The sequence below is a fragment of the Bubalus bubalis genome, chromosome 18, assembly GCF_019923935.1.
Source record: "Bubalus bubalis isolate 160015118507 breed Murrah chromosome 18, NDDB_SH_1, whole genome shotgun sequence".
NCBI lineage: Eukaryota > Metazoa > Chordata > Mammalia > Artiodactyla > Bovidae > Bubalus > Bubalus bubalis.
This window is the reverse complement of record NC_059174.1, coordinates 55,248,483-55,269,624: the sequence shown is the minus strand read 5'-3', so window position 1 is coordinate 55,269,624 and position 21,142 is coordinate 55,248,483. Positions and strand designations below refer to the sequence as shown.

The window sequence follows — 21,142 nt, the reverse complement described above, 5'->3', positions numbered from 1 at the left end:
GTAAGTTTTGTTTTAAAAATTCACATGTATTTTAAAGAAGTAAGGGGGACATATAGTTTTACTATTTCCCACATACATACTACCTCCAACATTCTTTATTTGTTCTTGAAGATCTGAATTTCCCTCTGATATTGTTACCTTCATTCTCAGAACTAATTTCATCATCTTTTGTTTTGTGGGTCTGCTGTGATGAATTCTCTGAGTCTTTCTTTATTTGAATATGTTTTTGTTTTGTCTCCTTTTTAAAGAACAAACTTTAAAAAAATTTTTTTAATCTATTTTTTAAATTAATTATTTGTTTATTTTTGGCTGTGCTGGGTCTTTGTTGCTGCATGTGGTCTTCCTCTAGTTGCCCTGAGCCGTGGCTGCTCTCTAGTTGCTGTTCACAGGCTTCTCCTTGTGGTGGCTTCTCTTGTTGCGGAGTCGTCTAGGATGCACAGGCTTCAGTAGTTGTGGCCCACAGGCTTAGCTGCCCTGCAGCATCTGGGATTTTCCTGGACCTGGGATTGAACCTGTGACCCCTTCATTGCCAGGTCCATTCTTAACCACTGGACCATCAGGGAAGTCTGCGGCTTCTTTTTTTTTTTTTTAAGGATATTTTTATTGATTATAGAATTCTGATGGGCAGTCTTTTTTCCCCTTTTTTTGTGCTTTGAAGATATTATTCCATTCCCTTTGGCCTCCATAACTTCTGATGACAAGTACATAGTATTTAGTATTGTTCCCTTGTATGTAATATGTTCTTTTTCTCTGGCTGCTTTCAAGATTTTTCTCTTTATCTTTGATTTCCAGCAGATTGACTGTGCTCATATTAGACATTTTTCTCCTTGTGTTTATCCTATGTGGCACTCTTTAAGCTTCTTTAAATAAAAATCTATCTCTTTCACCAAATTTGGGAGGTTTTCTGCCATTATTTCTTCAAATATGTTTTTCTGACCTATTTTCATTCTTTTCTCTCCTTTAAGGCCTCTGCTTATCCATTGTTAGATCTTTTGATTGGCCACCCAGGTCTCTAAGACAATGACTTTCATATTTTCCTCCCTCTTTTTCTTTCAGAAATTAGATGATTTATATGAGTGCATCTTGAAGTTTACTGACTCTTTGTTCTATCACTAGACCATGCAGTGAATTTTAATGCAGTTCTGCTTGACAATTTTATTTTATTTTTAAAAAATTTTATTGCAGTAAAGTTGATGGGCTATGTTTTTTAAGTTTCAGGTGTTCAGCAAACTGATCCTGTTACACATGTATATATTTTTCATATACTTTTCCATTAGGGTTTATCACAGGATATTGACTATAGTCCCCTGGGCCATACAATAGGACATGGTTATTTATTCATCTTGTATATGGTTTTCATATACAGTTTGATCTACTCATTACGAACTCTCAGTCCTATCCTCCCCCACCCCATCTCCTCCTTGGAAGCCATATGTCTGTTCTCTGTGTCTGTGAATCTGTTTATGTTTCATAGATAAGTTCATTTGTGTCTTACTTTATTGATAGATTTCACATATAAATGGTATCATATGTTATTTGTCTTTCTTTTTCTGATTTATGCTTATCTGGGCTTCCCTGGTTGCTCAGCTGGTAATCTCTGGGCTCAGCTGGTAAAGAATCTCTGGGCTTCCTGGTAGCTCAGCTGGTAAAGAATCCACCTGCAATGCGGGAGGACCTGGTTTGATTCCTGGGTTGGGAAAATCCCCTGGAGAAGGGATAGACTACCCACTCCAGTATTCTTGGGCTTCCCTGGTGGCTCACAAGGTAAAGAATCTGCCTGCAGTGTGGAAGACCAGGGTTTGATCCCTGGGTTGGGAAGATCCCCTGGAGGAGGGCATGACAACACACTCTAGTATTCTTGCCTGGAGAATCCCCATGGACAGAGGAGCCTGGTGGGCTGCAGTCCGTGGTGTCGCAGAGTCGGACACGACTGAACAACTAAGCACACATGATAATCTCTAGGTCCACCCATTAAATGACATTATTTCATTCTTTTTTATGGCTGAGTAGTATTCCATTGTGCATTTATACCATTTTCTTTATGCTTTTATCTGTTGATGGACATTTAGATTGCTTCCATGTCTTGGCTATCGTAAGTAGTGCTGCTATGAACATTGGAGTGCATGTATGTATCTCTTTGAGTTATAGTTTTGTCTGGATATATGCCCAGGAGCAAGATTCCTGGATCATATGGCTACTTTATTTTTAGTTTTTTGAGAAGCCTCCATACTATTTTTCATAGTGATTGCACCAGTTTACATTCCCACCAACAGTGTAGGAGGGGTAGAGACCCTTTTTTCTACACCCTCTCCAGCATTTGTTATTTGTAGATTTTTTTAATGATAGCCATTCTGACTGGTGTGAGGTGGTACCTCATTATAGTTTTGGTGTGCATTTCTCTAATAATTAATGATGCTGAGCATCTTTTCATGGGCCTGTTGTTGCATTAATTGCTTTTTGAATGTTATATTCATTCAGCCTTGTATACATGGGATACATGGGTAAGTCCTTCTTGATCATGATGTATAATTCTTTTTATACATTGTTGGGTTGTATTTGCTAATATTTTGTTGAGGATTTTTGCATCTATGTTTATGAGAGATATTAATAGTTTTCTTTTTCTGTAATATCTTTGTTTTGGTGTCTAGGTAATGCTGGTCTCATAGAATTATTCCCTCTGCTTCTATCCTCCAAGAGATTGTAGAAAATCAGTATAATTTCTTCCCTAAATTGTTGGTAGAATTCATTAGTGAACCCATCTGGTTCTTGTGCTTTCTGTTTTGGAAGGTTATTATTTATTCAACTTCTTTAATAGAGACAGACCTATTTAGATTGTTTCTTCTTGTATGAGTTTTAGAAAACTGTGTCTTTCAAAGAATCAGTCTATTTCATCTAGTTCAATTTGATTGTGGACTGAAAGCAGACATTGTATGACTTCAAATAACAAATCTGAAATTTTTTAAGGTGTTTTATGGCTCAGAATGTGGTCTGTTGTGGTGAATGAACTTGAGAAAAATGTGTATTCTGCTGTTACTGGAGGAAGTAATCTGTAAACGCCAATTATATCCTTTTGATTGGTGGTGGTGTTGAGTTTAACTATATCTTTACTTATTTTCTGCCTGCTGATTTTCAGTCTTTGTTCTCTTTGCTTTTCAGATTTGGAGGCTTCTATTCAAGATATTCTCAGGCTCAGAGATGATTTTCTCAGCCATGTTTGGTCTACAAATAAAACCCATCAAAAATATTTTTCATTTCTGTTACAGTATTTTTAAATCTCTGTCAGTCCTTTTTGGTTCTTTCGTAGGATTTTCATCTTTCTGCTCACATTGCCCATCTGTTCTTGTGTGCTGTCTACTTAATCTATTAGAGCCCTTAACATATTAATCATAGTTATTTTAAATCCCTGGTCTGATGATTCAACATCTCAACCATGTCTGGTTAGTTAATTAACCATGTCTGGTTAATCCTTGTTCTCTCTTCAAATTGTGGTTTTTTTTTACTTTTTGGTATGCCTTTTAATTTTTCTCTTGATAGCCTGAACTTGCTGTAATGGTAAACTACTGTAAATCAGCGTTTAGTAATGTGGCGAGTTGTAGGACGAGGGGAAATGTTCAGTAATCCTGTGACTAGATCTCAGTCTTTTAGTGCCTGTGTTTCTGGACTGTGAACTTAACAAATGTTTTTCAGGTTTTTGTTTTTCCCCTTCCCTTTTAGGTGGGACAGGATGTCTAGAGTGGGCTGGAGTTGGGTATTTCCTTACCCTAGGTCAATTTGACTCTGATATTAACAGATGAGGCTCTGGTTAACTAGTTTCTCTTGAGGGGAGGCATTATTAAGAACAGAGTGTTCTAGAGTGGTTCAAAATGGTTCTTTTTCTTCATTTTTAAATTATGAAAATATGATAACATTAACATGGTTCTTTTGTCCCCTTCCCTTGCTGGAAACCCAAGGGGATTTTTTCCTCTGATATTCTGTTATTCAGTGAATTTTTATATTTGCCTATCTGTCTCTCCAGTCTAAAGGGCAGTGATTTTCCCTCTGTCCTCACTTCCCTTAGGGATTCAACAAGAGTTGCTGGTTTTTCAGTCTGTTCAGATTTTTGCTTATTAAGATGGAGTGGCAGGCCCTCCTTACAAGCTCCTTAAATGAGAATCAGACACTAGAAGTCCAACCCAGATGTTTTTCAAGTTCCAGCGTTAATTTCTTATTTTGACATAATTTCAGGCTTACAATTGTAATTTTGGACTTAAAATTCTTTTGTCTTTTCTTCTCTTCCTGACTTCAACATTTTTAATGCCTAGAGGTCAATTACATTATAGAATGTCCGTCAGTTTGGGTTGGTGCTATTTCTTCATGATTAGATTCTGGTCGCACATTTTTGGCAAGAATACCCCTGAAATGATGTTGTGTTCTTCTCAGTGCCTCATATCGGAAAGCAGATGGTATCAACTGACTTTCACTATGTGGTTAAGGTAGTGTTTAAGACTGTAAAGATACTATTTTTCTATTTCGTGGGGAGGAGAGTATCTTGTGGGGAGACACATTAATACTAAGCACTCATTTTTGTTCCTGTCAAACTTTCTTGTGTGAGCAATGATTAACAATTCTTGCTTGAGTCAATTATTACTCATGGCAAATGATAATTTTCTAATTTCATCATTCCTATGCATTTATTAGTTTGCATTTTACTGTAAGGAAGAGATTTTCCTTTTCCTTATTTATATCACTGTGGATTCATAGATTCTTATTTTATCCTGTGGGTTCTTATCTGTTATTATTTATCTTGATGCTCCAGTTGTCCAAGATTTGGCTGATGGGAGCTCTTTCAATTTGACTTCTGTGTCCAGTATCATCATTTTATTTTTAGTTTTTATTTATTGATACATATTTTTCTTGATTATTAAAGTAACACTTTTAGACAATTTACTAGACTGATTTAAAATCAGAGGGAAGACTAGAAAAATACCTATAATCCTCGTGTTCTATATATTAATGTATTTTCTTTTGGCCTTTCTTTGCATTTATTTAATTCTTTTTTTTATTGCATTTTTTTCATTGCATTTTAAAATGTAGTAGAAATAGAACTAAAGATGGAAATTTATATCTGAGTTTTTTTTTTTTTAACCTATCATTGAAATGTAAGCATTTCCTGAGCTACTTAAGAACTCTTTGGAAACTGTGTCTCACAGTTGATTTATCCTTGTGCCCCAGGTGTGCCTGTGCTGTCTTGGCTCCTACTCACTGCCTCTGCTTTTGGGTGGCATACTCTTTCCTCCTTTGAAAGAAAACTCCAGTTCCCTCTCTTCCCCTCTTCCACATCTTGTTTTTTTCCTTTTCTTTTCCATCACGATCCTTGCCTATTCTCTTGTAGAGCATTTGAAGAGCCAACAACAGGTCAGAGTGGTGGAAGCACAGAGAACAGAGAAGAAAGTGGCCCCAGATATGAGGTAAAGCACCATCCACTTGTTGGGGACAGAGCAGTGGGGTGGAGAGCACGGTTAGATGTGACTAGACTAACCGTCAAGAGATAATCACATCAGGAGGTGAGAAATGCTATGAAGAAAAATAAAAGTAGGTTTGATGGAGAGAGTTGTGGGTAGGTAGAGTTGTGGGTAGGTAGCTACTATTTTCGGAGAAGGTGATGGCACCCCACTCCAGTACTCTTGCCTGGAAAATCCCATGGATGGAGGAGCCTGGTAGGCTGCAGTCCATGGGGTCGCTAAGAGTCGGACACGACTGAGCGACTTCACTTTCCCTTTTCACTTTCATGCACTGGAGAAGGAAATGGCAACCCACTCCAGTGTTCTTGCCTGGAGAATCCCAGGGACTGGGGAGCCTGGCGGGCGGCCGTCTATGGGGTCACACAGAGTTGGACACGACTGAAGCGACTTAGCAGCAGCAGCAGCAGCTACTATTTTAGATAGGCTGGCAGGGAAGGCATCTCTGGTGAGGTGATAATTGAGCAGAAACCTGAGTGTTTTACAGGTGAAACAGCTCAGAGAAGTACAGCAGCTTTCCTAAGATTGGCTTACCAGGCAGATTTAGTATTAGAGTCCTTTCTTTGATTCAGAAGCCCACTATAAATAGTACTGTCCTCTGTATGGAGTGTACCTCAAAGTTTTCAGAAACTTTTTGAGTGGAATTCCTCACTATTAGCTTGGCTATTTGTCTTTATCCCTTGCACTGAAACGTTTCTAAGAAGTAAAACTTATGTGAAAGATTCTTTTGTGCTTTGAATTTCAGTGGTGGAAGAGACAGAAATGGGTCTTCCCAGTGGTGCTAGTGGTAAATAACCCACCTACCAATGCAGGAGACATAAGAGATGCGGGTTTGATCCCTGAGTTGGGAAGATCCCCTGGAGGAGGGCATGGCAACCCACTCCAGTATTCTTGCCTGGAGAATCCCATGGACAGAGGAGCCTGGCAGGCTACAGTCCATAGGCTTGCACAGAATCGATATGACTGAAGCCACTTAGCATGCACACATGCATGGTAAAATCTGGGATTTCCCAGTGGCTCAGTGGCAGAGAATCCATCTGCCAATGCAGGAGATGTGGGTTTGATCTCTGGGTCGGAAAGGTCCCCTGGAGGAGGGCATGGCAACCCACTCCAGTATCCTTGCCTGGAGAATCCCATGGACAGAGGAGCCTGGCGGGCTGCAGTCTATGGGGTCTCAAAGAGTCAGACATGACTGAAGTGACTTAGCATATACACACAGGGACAGAAATGGAAGGTTTCCTTAGGAGGTGTTGAGGATTGTTTTGTAACTCAGTCATCTTTTTACTTTAAAACCTAAAATCTAGTTTTTGGTGTCCTTCAGGTCTACTCACAAAATCAAATCCTCCCTTGCGAAAGTTGGAGCTGCTCCTGAAAGTCTGCCTGAAATTACAACAGAGGCCCAGGCTTCAGGAACGTCATTGGCCAAAGTCTCATCTGCTGAAAGCTCCCCTGGAAGTCACGCTTTGGAAGACAAGGGCACAGCCACCTGGTCTCTGACAGCCTGGGTCTCCGAGGTCCAGGCTTTTGAGGCCCGGGCTGTGAGGGCTCAGGCCTGGGAGACGCAAGCTTTTGAGGCTCAGAGCAGGGCCAGCCATCCCAAGGCAACCCCTGTCACAGAGGCAGAGGCTGCCCCAGTCCTGAAACAGGGACTCTTACCTGAGAAAGTTCAGGTGCCAGAGAAGGAGAAGAGTGAAGTCCTCATTACTCGTCCATTCTGGTCCAACAAGGCTGAGTACCTCCTGGCCCAGATGGGCTATACCATGAGGCCGGCCAGTCTCTGGAGTTTTTGCTACCTGTGGCTTCACAGTGGAGGTGGTAAGTCTGGGTACCAGGAACCACGGATCCACAAGGGGCTAACAAGATGGAGGCCTGTCTAGACTTCAAACTCCCAAGGTCTCTGGGATCTGTAGAGGATAAAGACTTGGTATTCTGAGCAGGATAGGAGTCATATGCCTGAACGTGAAGGATCATGAGAGGGGTAGAGGTACAGAATATCTGAACAGGAGGATGGTGGGACTAGAAGCCTGGGTCAAGGGTGGAGGTGAAGACTAGATGTTTGGGTCTTCCAGGAATTAGAGACCAAAGAACTGGACGCCTGGAACTGTAAGGGATGTGGAAACAGTTGACCCCTGATGCCTATGCCCTTGAGGGAGGTCACTGGTGGGGAACGAGTTTTTCTGTACCCATGAAGAAGTCCAGGTACCAAAAAGCCAGCTGTTTCTGAGAGCTCCTCCTTGAATCCCCTGCACAGGCATTTTTCTCATCATCTACATCTTCTTGCTGTTCTTGATCGGGATTCCTCTCCTCTTCCTGGAGATGGCAGCTGGTCAGAGGATGCGTCAGGGCAACATTGGTGTGTGGAAGGTCATCAGCCCCTGGATTGGTGGTGTAGGGTATACAAGCTTCATGGTGAGGAGTTCTGGGCTGCCCAGGCCTACCCTTTACACCCCATCCCCATCCTAACCCTCATCCTGGAATGGGTCCCAAGACTGCACTTCCATGGGTCAGATCCCTTCAGTTCCCCAATCCTCTGTCAAATCCCCTCCTTTTTCCTGACCCCTCCCTTCCTCCCCAGCCACCTCCTCCCTGGCCCCTAGGTGTGCTTCATCAACAGCTTGTTCTTGAATGTGATCACTTCCTGGATCCTCTTCTACTTGAGTCAGTCCTTCCAGTATCCCGTCCCATGGGAGAAATGTCCCTTACTGGAGAACGCCAGTGGCTTTGGTGAGGAGGAAGTTAAAGATGAGAAGGGGGAAACAGAGAGGAGAAAGGAGCAAGGAGTGATAAAGAAGAGGAAGATTGTGGAAGGAAGAAGAAATGGGGGGAAAGGGGAAAGGAAGAGGGGGAAGTGGGGGGGGGGGATAAAGAAGAGGGGAGGGGTCGTCCTGTCTAGCAGGCATGTCCAGAGCCAGGTCCCCTCAGATCCTGAATGTGCACGGACGACACCCTCCCTGTACTTCTGGTACCGGATGACTCTGAAGGCCTCAGACAGTATTGAGGATGATGGGCCACCAGTGTTCAGTCTGTGCCTGCCTTTATTCGTGTCCCTGTGTCTTCTTGGTGTTTTCATGCTTAATGGGCTCAAGTGGACTGGGAAGGTGAGCCACCCATTTTTTTTATATCTTGACATTCTCAGATGCTTTGGTCCTCACCTAACTTTGTTACTCCTTGATTTCCTAATTTTTCACTCCGACTTTTTACTCCCAGTAGCCCCTGACCCCTGCTAGAAGCTGTCTTCTAACTCCTCCTTATTTCTGATTCAGAACTTTTGATCTTTGCTGATTATTGGTTGACTCCCACTGGTACATGCTTTGTCCCACTGTCAATTCAGGTAATGTGTGTCTTGGTATCAAGCAGCGGTCTCATAATGCTCTGTTTTGTCGTGCGGAGTATAATGCTAGAAGGGGCAGTATTTGGCCTTCACTATATGACAATTGTCAAGGTAAGGTGTATCTTCCTCATTCCCCTATCAGGCCTTGGAGGACATTTCCTGCCTATTCTTAGGGCATCCTTTCCCCATTATCTCTCTCTGTGTCCCCTCCCCCCCATTTTAACCCTTTTAAGATTCTCTTCTCCTTCTTTGGCATCTTCCCTTAACACTTGTCTTCTCCCTTTTAGATATCAGCTATATACAACGTGAACGTATGGCGCGGAGCAGGGAACCAAGTCTTGTGTTCCCTGGGCCTGGGCTTTGGCTCCATTGTCTCCATAGCCTCGCACATTCAATCATCCAGCAGCTGTCTCAGTGATGCCGTTATTGTGGCTCTGGCTAACCTGATCTCCATGATGCTTGTCACACCTTTTATCTTCTCTGTCTTGGGCTTCTGGGCCACACAGCTCACGCACCGCTGCAATGAGAAGTAAGGCCAACCTCTTAGTTGAGGATCTCAACTTCAGAGAACTACGAAACACAGGGAGCCTAACCTTAAAGTTGCTACAAAGACCCACATTCACACATCTCAATCTCAGGTGTACTTGCAAGCCTCTACTTTTCCCTAGAGTGAAAAACAGACAGTAGAATCCCTGTCATATAGTATCCTTCTTAGAGCCCTTTTCTAGTCCTAGAAATCTTCAAACTCTGAAAATGCCAACTGTTTACCTCAGAGTACCACCATAGAGATATGAAAGCATTCGAGGTTACTCCAGTCTCAGATCGCGTCCAGAACCACAGTCATCTGTAGAACTCTCCACTTCTTGAATGCCTTCATTCTTTACTGTCAGCAACTAAATTTAGGGATTTCTGTTGGTCTGTCATCAGTTCAGTTCAGTTCAGTTGCTCAGTTGTGTCCGACTCTTTGCGACCCCATGAACCGCAGCACGCCAGGCCTCCCTGTCCATCACCAACTCCTGGAGTTTACCCAAACTCATGTCTATCGAGTCGGTGATGCCATCCAGCCATCTCATCCTCTGTCGTCCCCTTCTCCTCCTGTCCCAAATCTTTCCCAGCATCAGGGTCTTTTCCAATGAGTCAACTCTTCCCATGAGGTGGCCAAAGTATTGGAGTTTCAGCTTCAACATCAGTCCTTCCAATGAACACCCAGTCTATCATACTTAACCCTAAAAGGACTCTCAGAACTAAAGCCTTTATTTTTAAATTCTTTTTATTCTTTAATTCATCCCCATTTTTAATACTTTAGGCATTAATTTCAAAAACACTCATCAAACATTTAGAAAGTACTCCTTGTATAACATGAAGATTGGACAGGTGAATCAGACCATAGATCTTGCCTTCACTGAGTTTTAAGATTTGGAGGGAGAAGGGGAGGGGAATTAGGTACTTGATTATATGGTCTTAAACTCATGATAACCAGCAGCGGAAGTCATGGGGAGGACAAAATACAGAGCTATTCATTCCTCCTGAGCTACTCAGAGAAGAACTCCCAGAGGAGGCAAACCTAAGCTGAATTTATCACTGGTAATCCTAATCCATGCAAATGGCCACTGTTTTCCTTCTAGAAGGCTGGGCACATTCAGACGCACACCTGCAAGAGTTCTCTAATATATATGTTTAAGAATGGAATTGCCGGGTAGGGTTGGCACACCTATAGACTTAACATACGTTGTCTGATTTTCAACATGGTTTATGATAGTGAGAATTCCGTGTATTTCACTTTCTGCACAGCACTCAATTGAACTTGGTCGAACTTTAAAATTTTGCCAGCCTGGTAGGAGTGTAATGGTATTTTTAATATTTTAAAAAACATTTTATTGTATATTGCATACATATAGAGGGACTGATTTTGTGTCTCAGATGGTAAAGAATCTGCCTGCAATGCAGGAGACCCAGGTTTAATCCCTGGGTTGGGAAGACCCCCCTGGAGAAAGGAATGGCTCCCCACTCCAGTCTTCTTGCCTGGAGAATTCCATGGACAGAGGAGCCTGGTGAACTACAGTCCATTGGGTAGAAACATGCATAAAACAAAATGTGTAGCATCCATTGTTCAGTTCAGTTCAGTTCAGTCGCTCAGTCGTGTCCGACTCTTTGCGACCCCATGAATCGCAGCACGCCAGGCCTCCCTGTCCATCACCAACTCCAGGAGTTCACTCAGACTCACGTCCATCGAGTCAGTGATACCATCCAGCCATCTCATCCTCTGTCGTCTCCTTCTCCTCCTGGCCCCAATCCCTCCCAGCATCAGAGTCTTTTCCAGTGAGTCAACTCTTCGCATGAGGTGGCCAAAGTACTGGAGTTTCAGCTTTAGCATCATTCCTTCCAAAGAAATCCCGGGGCTGATCTCCTTCAGAATGGACTGGTTGGATCTCCTTGCAGCCCAAGGAACTCTCAAGAGTCTTCTCCAACACCACAGTTCAAAAGCATCAATTCTTTGAACTGGAATGACCTTGGAAGCTCTTCATGTATCTCTAATTATAACTTCTTTCCTCCTTCCCAGAGGTACCCATTATCATGACTTTTATGATAATTAGTTCTTTATTTTCTTTACATTTTCTTATTGCTTATCTAAGCAATATAGTTTGATTTGAACATTTATACAAAACAGTAGTTTAATGTATCCATTTACGTAGTCTAATTTGTTCATTTACATACACATATTCTTTGTATTCTTTTGTGTTTTACTTTTTTAATTCAACATGTCCTTGAAAGATTCATCCGTATTGTTGTATCTTCCTCTGCTGCTGCTGCTAAGTCACTTCAGTCGTGTCCGACTGTGTGACCCCATAGATGGCAGCCCACCAGGCTCCCCCGTCCCTGGGATTCTCCAGGCAAGAACACTGGAGGGGTTGCCATTGCCTTCTCCAAGGCATGAAAGTGAAAAGTGAAAGTGAAGTCGCTCAGTCGTGTCCGACCCTCAGCGACCCCATGGACTGCAGCCTTCCAGGCTCCTCCATCCATGAGATTTTCCAGGCAGGAGTACTGGAGTAGGGTGCCATGTATCTTCCTCTAGTCTGTGCTTTTTTTAGTGCTGTATAATATTCCAGTAAATGAACATACCACAGTTTATTTACCCATTCTACTACTAGTGAATGTTTGTACAATCTTTCTAGTTTTTGGCTATTGAAACAATGTTTCTCTAAACATTATACATTTTCCTCAGTGCACTACCTGTGTGCACATTTTTCAAGGGTATATAAATATAAGTGAAATTGTTGGAGTGTAGTTATCTATTACTGTGAGACATTCACTCCAAAAGTAAGTGGCTGAAAACAGCAGTGGTTTATTATTTCCTTCTGATTCTGTGGGTTGACTGGAAAGTTCTTCTCCTGGGTGTGGGTGGGTTAACTCACATGTTTGCATTCAGCTGGGCCCAGCTGGAGCAGCACTGCTCTGCTGTGCATGGTGGTGGCTGGGCTCACTCTGCTTGCACAGTTGGCAGGTCAGCAAAGGCTGTTCTCTTCCAGGAGGCCTCACCTTGTGGCTAGCCTGGGCTTCCTCATATGGCAGCTCACAGAGAATAAAGGTGGAATCAGAAAAATGTCTTGAAGCCTAAGCATGAGACTGCTCCAGTTGTCACTGCTGTTACTTTTTTTTGGTCAAAGGAATTCACAAAGACATCCCAGATTCAAGGAGTGGAAAAATAGACTTTGTCTCTTGATGGGAAGAGCTGCTAAATACCATGACCATGTTTCTTCAATCTACTGCATCTATCTTCTGCTTCACTAGATAATGCAAATTGCTTTCCACAGTGTTTCTCTGTGTCTGTCTGTCTCTCACACACACCCATTGCTTAATTCTGATACTAGAATATGGCTTCCCTGATGGCTCAGTGGTAAAGAATCTGCCTGCAGTGCAGGAGACACAGGAGTCGTGGGTTTGATCCCTGGGTCAGGAAGATCCTCTGGAGGAGGAAATAGCAACTGATTCCAGTGTTCTTGCTGGGAAATCCCATGGACAGAGGAGCCTGGTGGGCTATAGTCCATGGGGTAGCAAAGAGTAGGACACGACTGAGCGTGCATGCACACACACATGCTACACTGATCCTATGTTCCAGTGTTCACTGACAACTTGTCTTTATCCTGAATTTTATGGTCAAAATGCTGTGTTCAAAACTAACTTGGGCTATTTCTTTCTCCTCAGTTCAGTGTAGTTATGTTATTCACTTGAAATACAGTTATGTTCATTTGTTTCTGTTTGTATGACATTTTACGGCCCCTAATTTTATTTTATTAAACATTAATATGGATTCCAAAGACAAAATTATACAAGAAGATACAGAGAAATGTCACTCTCACAGATAATCACGATGGTGTGATCACTCACCTAGAGCCAGACATCCTGGAATGTGAAGTCAAGTGGGCCTTAAAAGCATCACTACAAACAAAGCTAGTGGAGGTGATGGAATTCCAGTTGAGCTATTTCAAATCCTGGAAGATGATGCTGTGAAAGTGCTGCACTCAATATGCCAGCAAATTTGGAAAACTCAGCAGTGGCCACAGGACTGGAAAATGTCAGTTTTCATTCCAATCCCAAAGAAAGGCAATGCCAAAGATGCTCCAACTACCACACAATTGCACTCATCTCACATGCTAGTAAAGTAATGCTCAAAATTCTCCAAGCCAGGCTTCAACACTTTGTGAATCTTGAACTTGTAGATGTTCAAGCTGGTTTTAGAAGAGGCAGAGGAACCAGAGATCAAATTGCCAACATCCACTGGATCATGGAAAAAGCAAGAGAGTTCCAGAAAAACATCTACTTCTGCTTTATTGACTATGCCAAAGCCTTTGACTGTGTGGATCACAATAAACTGTGGAAAATTCTGAAAGAGATGGGAATACCAGACCACCTGACCTGCCTCTTGAGAAACCTGTATGCAGGTCAGGAAGCAACAGTTAGAACTGGACATGGAACAACAGACTGGTTCCAAATAGGAAAAGGAGTTCATCAAGGCTGTATATTGTCACCCTGCTTATTTAACTTCTATGCAGAGTACATCATGAGAAATGCTGGGCTGGAAGAAGCACAAGCTGGAATCAAGATTGCCGGGAGAAATACCAATAACCTCAGATATGTAGATGACACCACCCTTATGGCAGAAAATGAAGAACTAAAGAGCCTCTTGATGAAAGTGAAAGAGGAGAGTGAAAAAGTTGGTTTGAAGCTCAACATTCAGAAAACGAAGATCATGGCATCCTGTCCCATCACTTCATGTCAAATAGATGGGGAAACAGTGGAAACAGTGAGAGATTTTATTTTGGGGGACTCCAAAACCACTGCAGATGATGACTGCAGGCATGAAATTAAAAGACGCTTGCTCCTTGGAAGAAAAGCTATGACCAACCTAGATAGCATATTCAAAAGCAGAGACATTACTTTGCCAACAAAGGTCCGTCTAGTCAACCCTATGGTTTTTCCAGTAGTCATGTATGGATATGAGAGTTGGACTATAAAGAAAGCTGAGCATCGAAGAATTGATGCTTTTGAATTGTAGTGTTGGAGAAGACTCTTGAGAGCCCCTTGGACTGCAAGGAGATCCAACCAGTCCATCCTAAAGGAGATGAGTCCTAGGTGTTCACTGGAGGGACTGATGTTGAAGCCGAAACTCCAATACTTTGGCTACCTGATGCAAAGAGCTGACTCATTTGAAAAGACCCTGATGCTGGGAAAGATTGAGGGCAGGAGGAGAAGGGGACGACAGAGGATGAGATGGTTGGATGGCATCACCGACTTGATGGACATGGGTTTGGGTGGACTCTGGGAGTTGGTGATGGACAAGGAGGCCTGGCATGCTGCAATTCATGGGGTCGCAAAGAGTCAGACACGACTGAGCAACTGAACTGAACTGACCTTCACCCAATTCTCAACCAATTCTTCAACCCAATTCTTACCTGTCCTCTGAAGAAAACTCATTATTTTTTACTTTATTCTTCTGGTATTTGTAAAAATAAGTAGAAAAATGTGTATTTTCTTATTTACTTTCTTTCTTACACAGAAGATGGGATACTACATATACTCTTGTTTTCCAGTTTTAAAGAATTTAAAAAGATATCCTAGAAATCACTCCTTCACATTTGTTCCTTTCTTATTAATTTGCCTTAGGCCTAGTGATATTGCCTGCCATTCTGTATATCTGCTGTTTTTCTATACTTTATAGAGTTCTCATTGCTGCTAGTAGGAGAGCCCTTATTATAGTTAATAATTGGACACCATTGGGATTAAAATCATTTTCTCTTTGAAAGATTCCATTAAGATAATGAAAGTACATGTTACAAAATTGGAGGAATTTATATATTCTGTACACAGTTGATCTTTGCACAATGCAAGTTTGAATTGCACAGGCCCACTTATACGTGGATTTTTTTCAATAGTACTACACTACTACATGATCTGCGATTGGCTGAATCCATGGATACAGAACTGGATACTGAGGAGCTGCAGAAGTGGAGGTCTAACTATAAGTTAAAAGTGGACTTTCAACCGTGCAGAGGGATGGCTCTCCCAACATCCCATTTTTAAAAAATAGATAACTTTCAATGAGCTTTTTTGAAAAAAATTTATTTTATTTTTGACTGTGATAGGTCTTTCTCTAGTTGTGGCACAGGGGCTTAGATGCCCTGCAGCATGTGGAATCTTCACAGATCAGAGATTGAACCCGTGTCCCCTACATTGGCAGATGGATTCTTAATCACTGGACCACCAGGGAAGTCTCTAACCCCCATTTTGTTGAAGGATCAACTACATGTTATTTGGAATATGTAAAGAAATCTTTCAACTCAATGAGAAGGCAAACAACCCAATAAAAATGTGCACTTAACTTTTTACAGTCTAATTAGAATTAATATTTTAACACTTTAAGTGATATGTAAAACTGTATAATCATAAGACCCTTTGTCTTCCCCACTTTGTTTTATGGTTGTCATATGTACCACATACACTGAAAATTCTATCAAACAATGTTATACATTTTACCTTCAACTGACATACGTATTCTCCAACTTAAGAGGAGAAAAATATCCTGCTATATTTACCTGGATATCATTTTTGTTGCTCTTCCTTAGTTTCTGAAGTTTGAATTTTCCCTCCAGTATTATTTCCATTCCATCTGAAAAACTTTTAGCATTTCTTTAATATTAAAGATATGTTGGCAAGGAATTTTTTGAGATTCCTTCATCTAATAATGCCTTTTCAGTTCAATTCAGTCGCTCAGTCGTGTCCGACTCTGCAACCTCATGAATCGCAGCACTCCAGGCCTCCCTGTCCATCACCAACTCCCGGAGTTCATTCAAACTCATGTCCATCGAGCCGGTGATGCCATCCAGCCATCTCATCCTCTGTCGTCCCCTTCTCCTCCTGCCCCCAATCCCTCCCAGCATCAGAGTCTTTTCCAATGAGTCAACTCTTCACATGAGGTGGCCAAAGTATTGGAGTTTCAGCTTCAGCATCAGTCCTTCCAATGAACACCCAGGACTGATCTCTTTTAGAATGGACTGGTTGGATCTCCTTGCAGTCCAAGGGACTCTCAAGAGTCTTCTCCAACACCACAGTTCAAAAGCATCAATTCTTTGGCACTCAGCTTTATTCACAGTCCAATTCTCACATCCATACATGACCACTGAAAAAACCATAGCCTTGACTAGATGGACCTTTGTTGGCAAAGTAATGTCTCTGCTTTTGAATATGCTATCTAGGTTGGTCATAACTTTCCTTCCAAGGAGTAAGCGTCTTTTAATTTCATGGCTGCAGTCACCATCTGCAGTGATTTTGTAACCCCTCAAAGTCTGACACTGTTCCCACTGTTTCTCCATCTATTTCCCATGAAGTGATGGGACCAGATGCCATGATCTTGGTTTTCTGAATGTTGAGCTTTAAGTCAACTTTTTCACTCTCCTCTTTCACTTTCATCAAGAGGCTTTTGAGTTCCTCTTCACTTTCTGCCATAAGGGTGGTGTCATCTGCATATCTGAGGTTATTGATATTTCTCCCGGCAATCTTGATTCCAGCTTGTGCTTCTTCCAGCCCAGCGTTTCTCATGATGTACTCTGCGTAGAAGTTAAATAAGCAGGGTGACAATATACAACCTTGACGTACTCCTTTTCCTATATGGAACCAGTCTGTTGTTCCATGTCCAGTTCTAACTGTTGCTTCCTGACCTGCATACAGGTTTCTCAAGAGGCAGGTCAGGTGGTCTGGTATTCCCACCTCTTTCAGAATTTTCCACAGTTTATTGTGATCCACACAGTCAAAGGCTTTGGCATAGTCAATAAAGCAGAAGTAGATGTTTTTCTGGAACTCTCTTGCTTTTTCCGTGATCCAGTGGATGTTGGCAATTTAATCTCTGGTTCCTCTGCCTCCAAGATTCACAAAGTGTTGAAGCCTGGCTTGGAGAATTTTGAGCATTACTTTACTAGCATGTGAGATGAGTGCAATTGTGTGGTAGTTGGAGCATTCTTCGGCATTGCCTTTCTTTGGGATTGGAATGAAAACTGACATTTTCCAGTCCTGTGGCCACTGCTGAGTTTTCCAAATTTGCTGGCATATTGAGTGCAGCACTTTCACAGCATCATCTTCCAGGATTTGAAATAGCTCAACTGGAATTCCATCACCTCCACTAGCTTTGTTTGTAGTGATGCTTTTAAGGCCCACTTGACTTCACATTCCAGGATGTCTGGCTCTAGGTGAGTGATGATTTTATACTTGTTTCTTGGAGGAATTGTGTGTTGACAATCCTTCTCTTTCAGTACTTAAAAAACATACTATTTCTTTCTGGTCTCCATTTCTGATGAGAAACACAGTCACTCAAGTTGTTGTTCCCCTGTATATAATGTGTTGTTTTTCTTTGGCAGCTTTCAGATTAAAAACAATTGTAAAAACTGAAGTATAGTTGATATACAGTGTTGCTAGTTTCAGGTATACAGCAAACTGCATACACAAATCCATATATTCCAGATTTTTTAATGCTTAGTTTTCATTTGTTTGATTTTGATGTGTCTAGGCAGAGGTTTTTCAGGTTTATCAACTCCCATTTAAGTTTCATTGAGATTCTTGAATCTAACGTTTATGACTTTGACCAAATTCCAAAGTTTCAGGGAACTTTTTCAGCCAGGCCACTGACTATTTCTTCTGTCATCTTCATTCTTTTATTTAGCCAGTCAAGTGAATTTTGTGTTATTGTATTTTTCAGTTATAAAATTTTCCACTTAGTATTTTTCTTGTATCTGTTGTCTGCTGATAGTCTGTCTTTCTACTTGTTTCAAGAGTGTTCGCTCTGACTTCTCAGAGTATGATTATAATAATTGCTTTAAAGTCTGATAGTTAAAACTTCTTTGTCATTTTGGGGTTGTTATGTATTGATTATCTTTTTCCTTGTGGCATATTGAGGTTTTCCTGATTCTTTATACATCAAGTAATTTTGTGTTGTATATAGTTATGTTAAACATATATGAGACTGTATCCATTTTCTTTGGAGAATTTGTTTTTTTTTTTTACAGTTTTATGAGAGAACTGCCCTGGTTAGATTGATGTTGTAAGTTTCTTCCCATCTTCTGTGGGCTGTGGTCCCAATGTCAGTTCAGTTTTTAATTTCAGTGCTGTTTGGATCCATTTAGTTGTATGCCACTAATAGTTTGGAAGCTGGGCAGTGATATACCTTATTTTCTAGTTGTCCAAGTCTTTGGAATGCTGTTCAGGGTCAGATATAACCCTGTGCTACCAAGAATTTCATATAACATTTTATGGGGTCGCCTTCTTCAGCTCCTTCTTAACTGAAGTCTCCCCAACACTTTGCAGTTCTTAAGAAGCCCTGCTACTTGGCTTTCTGCCTAGAAAACTAGAGCTTTAGATTCCCTGCTCTGCTACTCATTTCATCAACTCCATCTGCCTCCAGGGCTACACATTGAGACAATAGAAAAAATATTTAAAGTAACAGGGATTTTCCTCCCTTATCCGTGTACTTGGAACCACAGTTTATTTGGTCAGAGGAGGATTTCCATCTCAGATGTATAGGTTCTCGTCCAGCCACCTCTGTCACTGCAGGATTGTCTGACATGTTTGATAAAACAGAAAAGAACAAGAAAAATCAGGGAATTTCTCTTGTTCTCTCTGAAATTTGAGGCCTCTATTCCTTGGGCCAGAAATATCAGACTTTTCTCTTGGAATTCTTTATGTCCATACTCGATAGACAGTTCTTGGTTTCAGGCTACTTTTGAGTCCAGGTCAGGAGATGCTATCGGGAAAAATCATTGTAAATTCACTGCCAATACAGTGGTACTTTGAATTTGGCTTTCCTTCTCTGAGCTGCCTGTCGCTACCACTTACTTTTCAGAGTCCTTTCATGTACAGGACTTTCAGTTGCATCAGATAAAAATAGGGTAGAATGTACATCTGAACTCTGTCATTTCTGATGAGAAGACATTCAAAAAATATTCATCCTACTTGGAATTGGCTAAGCTTTGTAACTTTGTAAATGTGTATTTTTCACCAACTTTGAGAACTTAACCATCATTCTCTCTTTAAATATTTTTTCTGCCTCATTCTCTCCTCTCCTTTTCGAACTCTAAATTACGTGTATGTATGTTAAACTCTCAGTTACCATCCTGTAAGCCCCTGAGGCTCTGTTCACTGTGTTCTAAAATATGATTTCCTCTGTTCCTCAGATTGTATACTACTACCAACTTACCTCTGAATCACTCCATCCTAGTACTTACTTATCTTATAACTGGAAGTTTGTACCTTTTGACTATCTTCATCCAGTTCCTCCTGCCCCCTGCCCGAATGCATCTGGTAACCACACATCTGATCTCTTTTTCTATGAGTTTCTTTCTTTTTGAGGTATAATTGACCTACAACACTGTGTTCATTCTTGGCACATAACACAGTTATTCACTATTTCTCTACATTTCAAAATGTAAGTCTAGATATTATCTGTCACCATACAAAGATATTACATAAATATTGGCAGTATTCTCCACATGGTACAGTTTATACCTATGACTCATTTATTTTGTAACTTAATCTCCCTCACCAATTTCTCTCCTCTCTTAACACCTCCCTTCTAGCAACCATCTGTTTGTTCTCTGTAACTATGATTGTATCTATGACTCTGTTTCTGTTAGTTATGTGCATTCATTTGTTTTTTAAATTCCATGTATGAGTGATTTCATACAACATTTGTCTTTCTCTGTATGATTTATTGCACTTAGCATAATATCCTCTAGATCCATTTGTATTGTTGCAAATGGCAAAATTTCCTTATTTTTTGGGACTGAGTAAATATTTCATTATATATATATATATATATATATATATATATATATATAGTTGTTGTTCAGTCACTCAGTCGTGTCCAACTCTTTGCGACCCTGTGGACTATATATATAATTGTTGTTCAGTCACTCAGTCGTGTCCAACTCTTTGCGACCCTGTGGACTATAGACCGCCAGGCTGTCCATGGAACTATCCCTGCTAGAATACTGGAGTAGGTTGCCATTTCCTCCTGCAGGGGATCTTCCAGACCCAGGGATTGAACCTGAGTCTCTTACATCTGCTGCGTTGGCAGGCAGGTTTTTGTTTTGTTTTGTTTTAACCACTAGCGCCACCTGGCGGAGAAGGCAATGGCACCCCACTACAGCACTCTTGCCTGGAAAATCCCATGGACGGAGGAGCCTGGTGGGCTGCAGTCCATGGGGTCGCGAAGAGTCGGACACGACTGAGCGACTTCCCTTTCACTTTTCACTTTCCTGCGTTGGAGAAGGAAATGGCAACCCACTCCAGTGGAGAATCCCAGGGACGGGGAAGCCTGGTGGGCTGCCGTCTATGGGGTCGCACAGAGTCGGACACGACTGAAGTGACTTAGCAGCAGCAGCAGCAGCAGCGCCACCTGGAAAGCTTGGGGTGTGTGTGTGTGTGTGTGTGTATCTTCTTTATCCATTCATCAGTTAAAAATTTTTTTTATTTTATATTGGAGCATACTTGATTAACAATGTTGTGTTAGTTTCAAGTGTACAGCAAAGTGATTCAGTTTTACCTATTATCCATTCATCTATTATGGACATTTAGGTTGAGTTCATATCTTGGCTATTGTAAGTAATAATGAACATGGGGTGCATATATCTTTTCAAATTAGTGTTTTCATTTTCTTGGGTAAATACCCCAGGAGTAGAATTGCTGGATCATATGGTAGTTCTATTTTAATTTATTGAGGAATTTCAATACTCTTTTCCAGAGTGGCTGTAGCAATTTACATTCCACCAAC

General features: G+C 41.3%; 1 protein-coding gene across 2 annotated transcripts in view; it reads left to right on the top strand.

Moving 5' to 3' along the window:
- Positions 1–21,142, top strand: part of SLC6A16 (solute carrier family 6 member 16) — a 61,518-nt gene that overhangs the window by 12,091 nt on the left and 28,285 nt on the right. For both annotated transcript variants that reach the window (XM_025269500.3, XM_025269492.3), the window contains exons 2-8: positions 5,372–5,447; positions 6,820–7,313; positions 7,750–7,907; positions 8,096–8,222; positions 8,421–8,596; positions 8,830–8,940; positions 9,117–9,358. In XM_025269500.3, coding sequence (XP_025125285.3) covers positions 5,443–5,447; positions 6,820–7,313; positions 7,750–7,907; positions 8,096–8,222; positions 8,421–8,596; positions 8,830–8,940; positions 9,117–9,358 — 1,313 coding nt within the window. In that variant the 5' untranslated portion in view covers positions 5,372–5,442. The remainder of the gene's footprint in view (positions 1–5,371; positions 5,448–6,819; positions 7,314–7,749; positions 7,908–8,095; positions 8,223–8,420; positions 8,597–8,829; positions 8,941–9,116; positions 9,359–21,142) is intronic.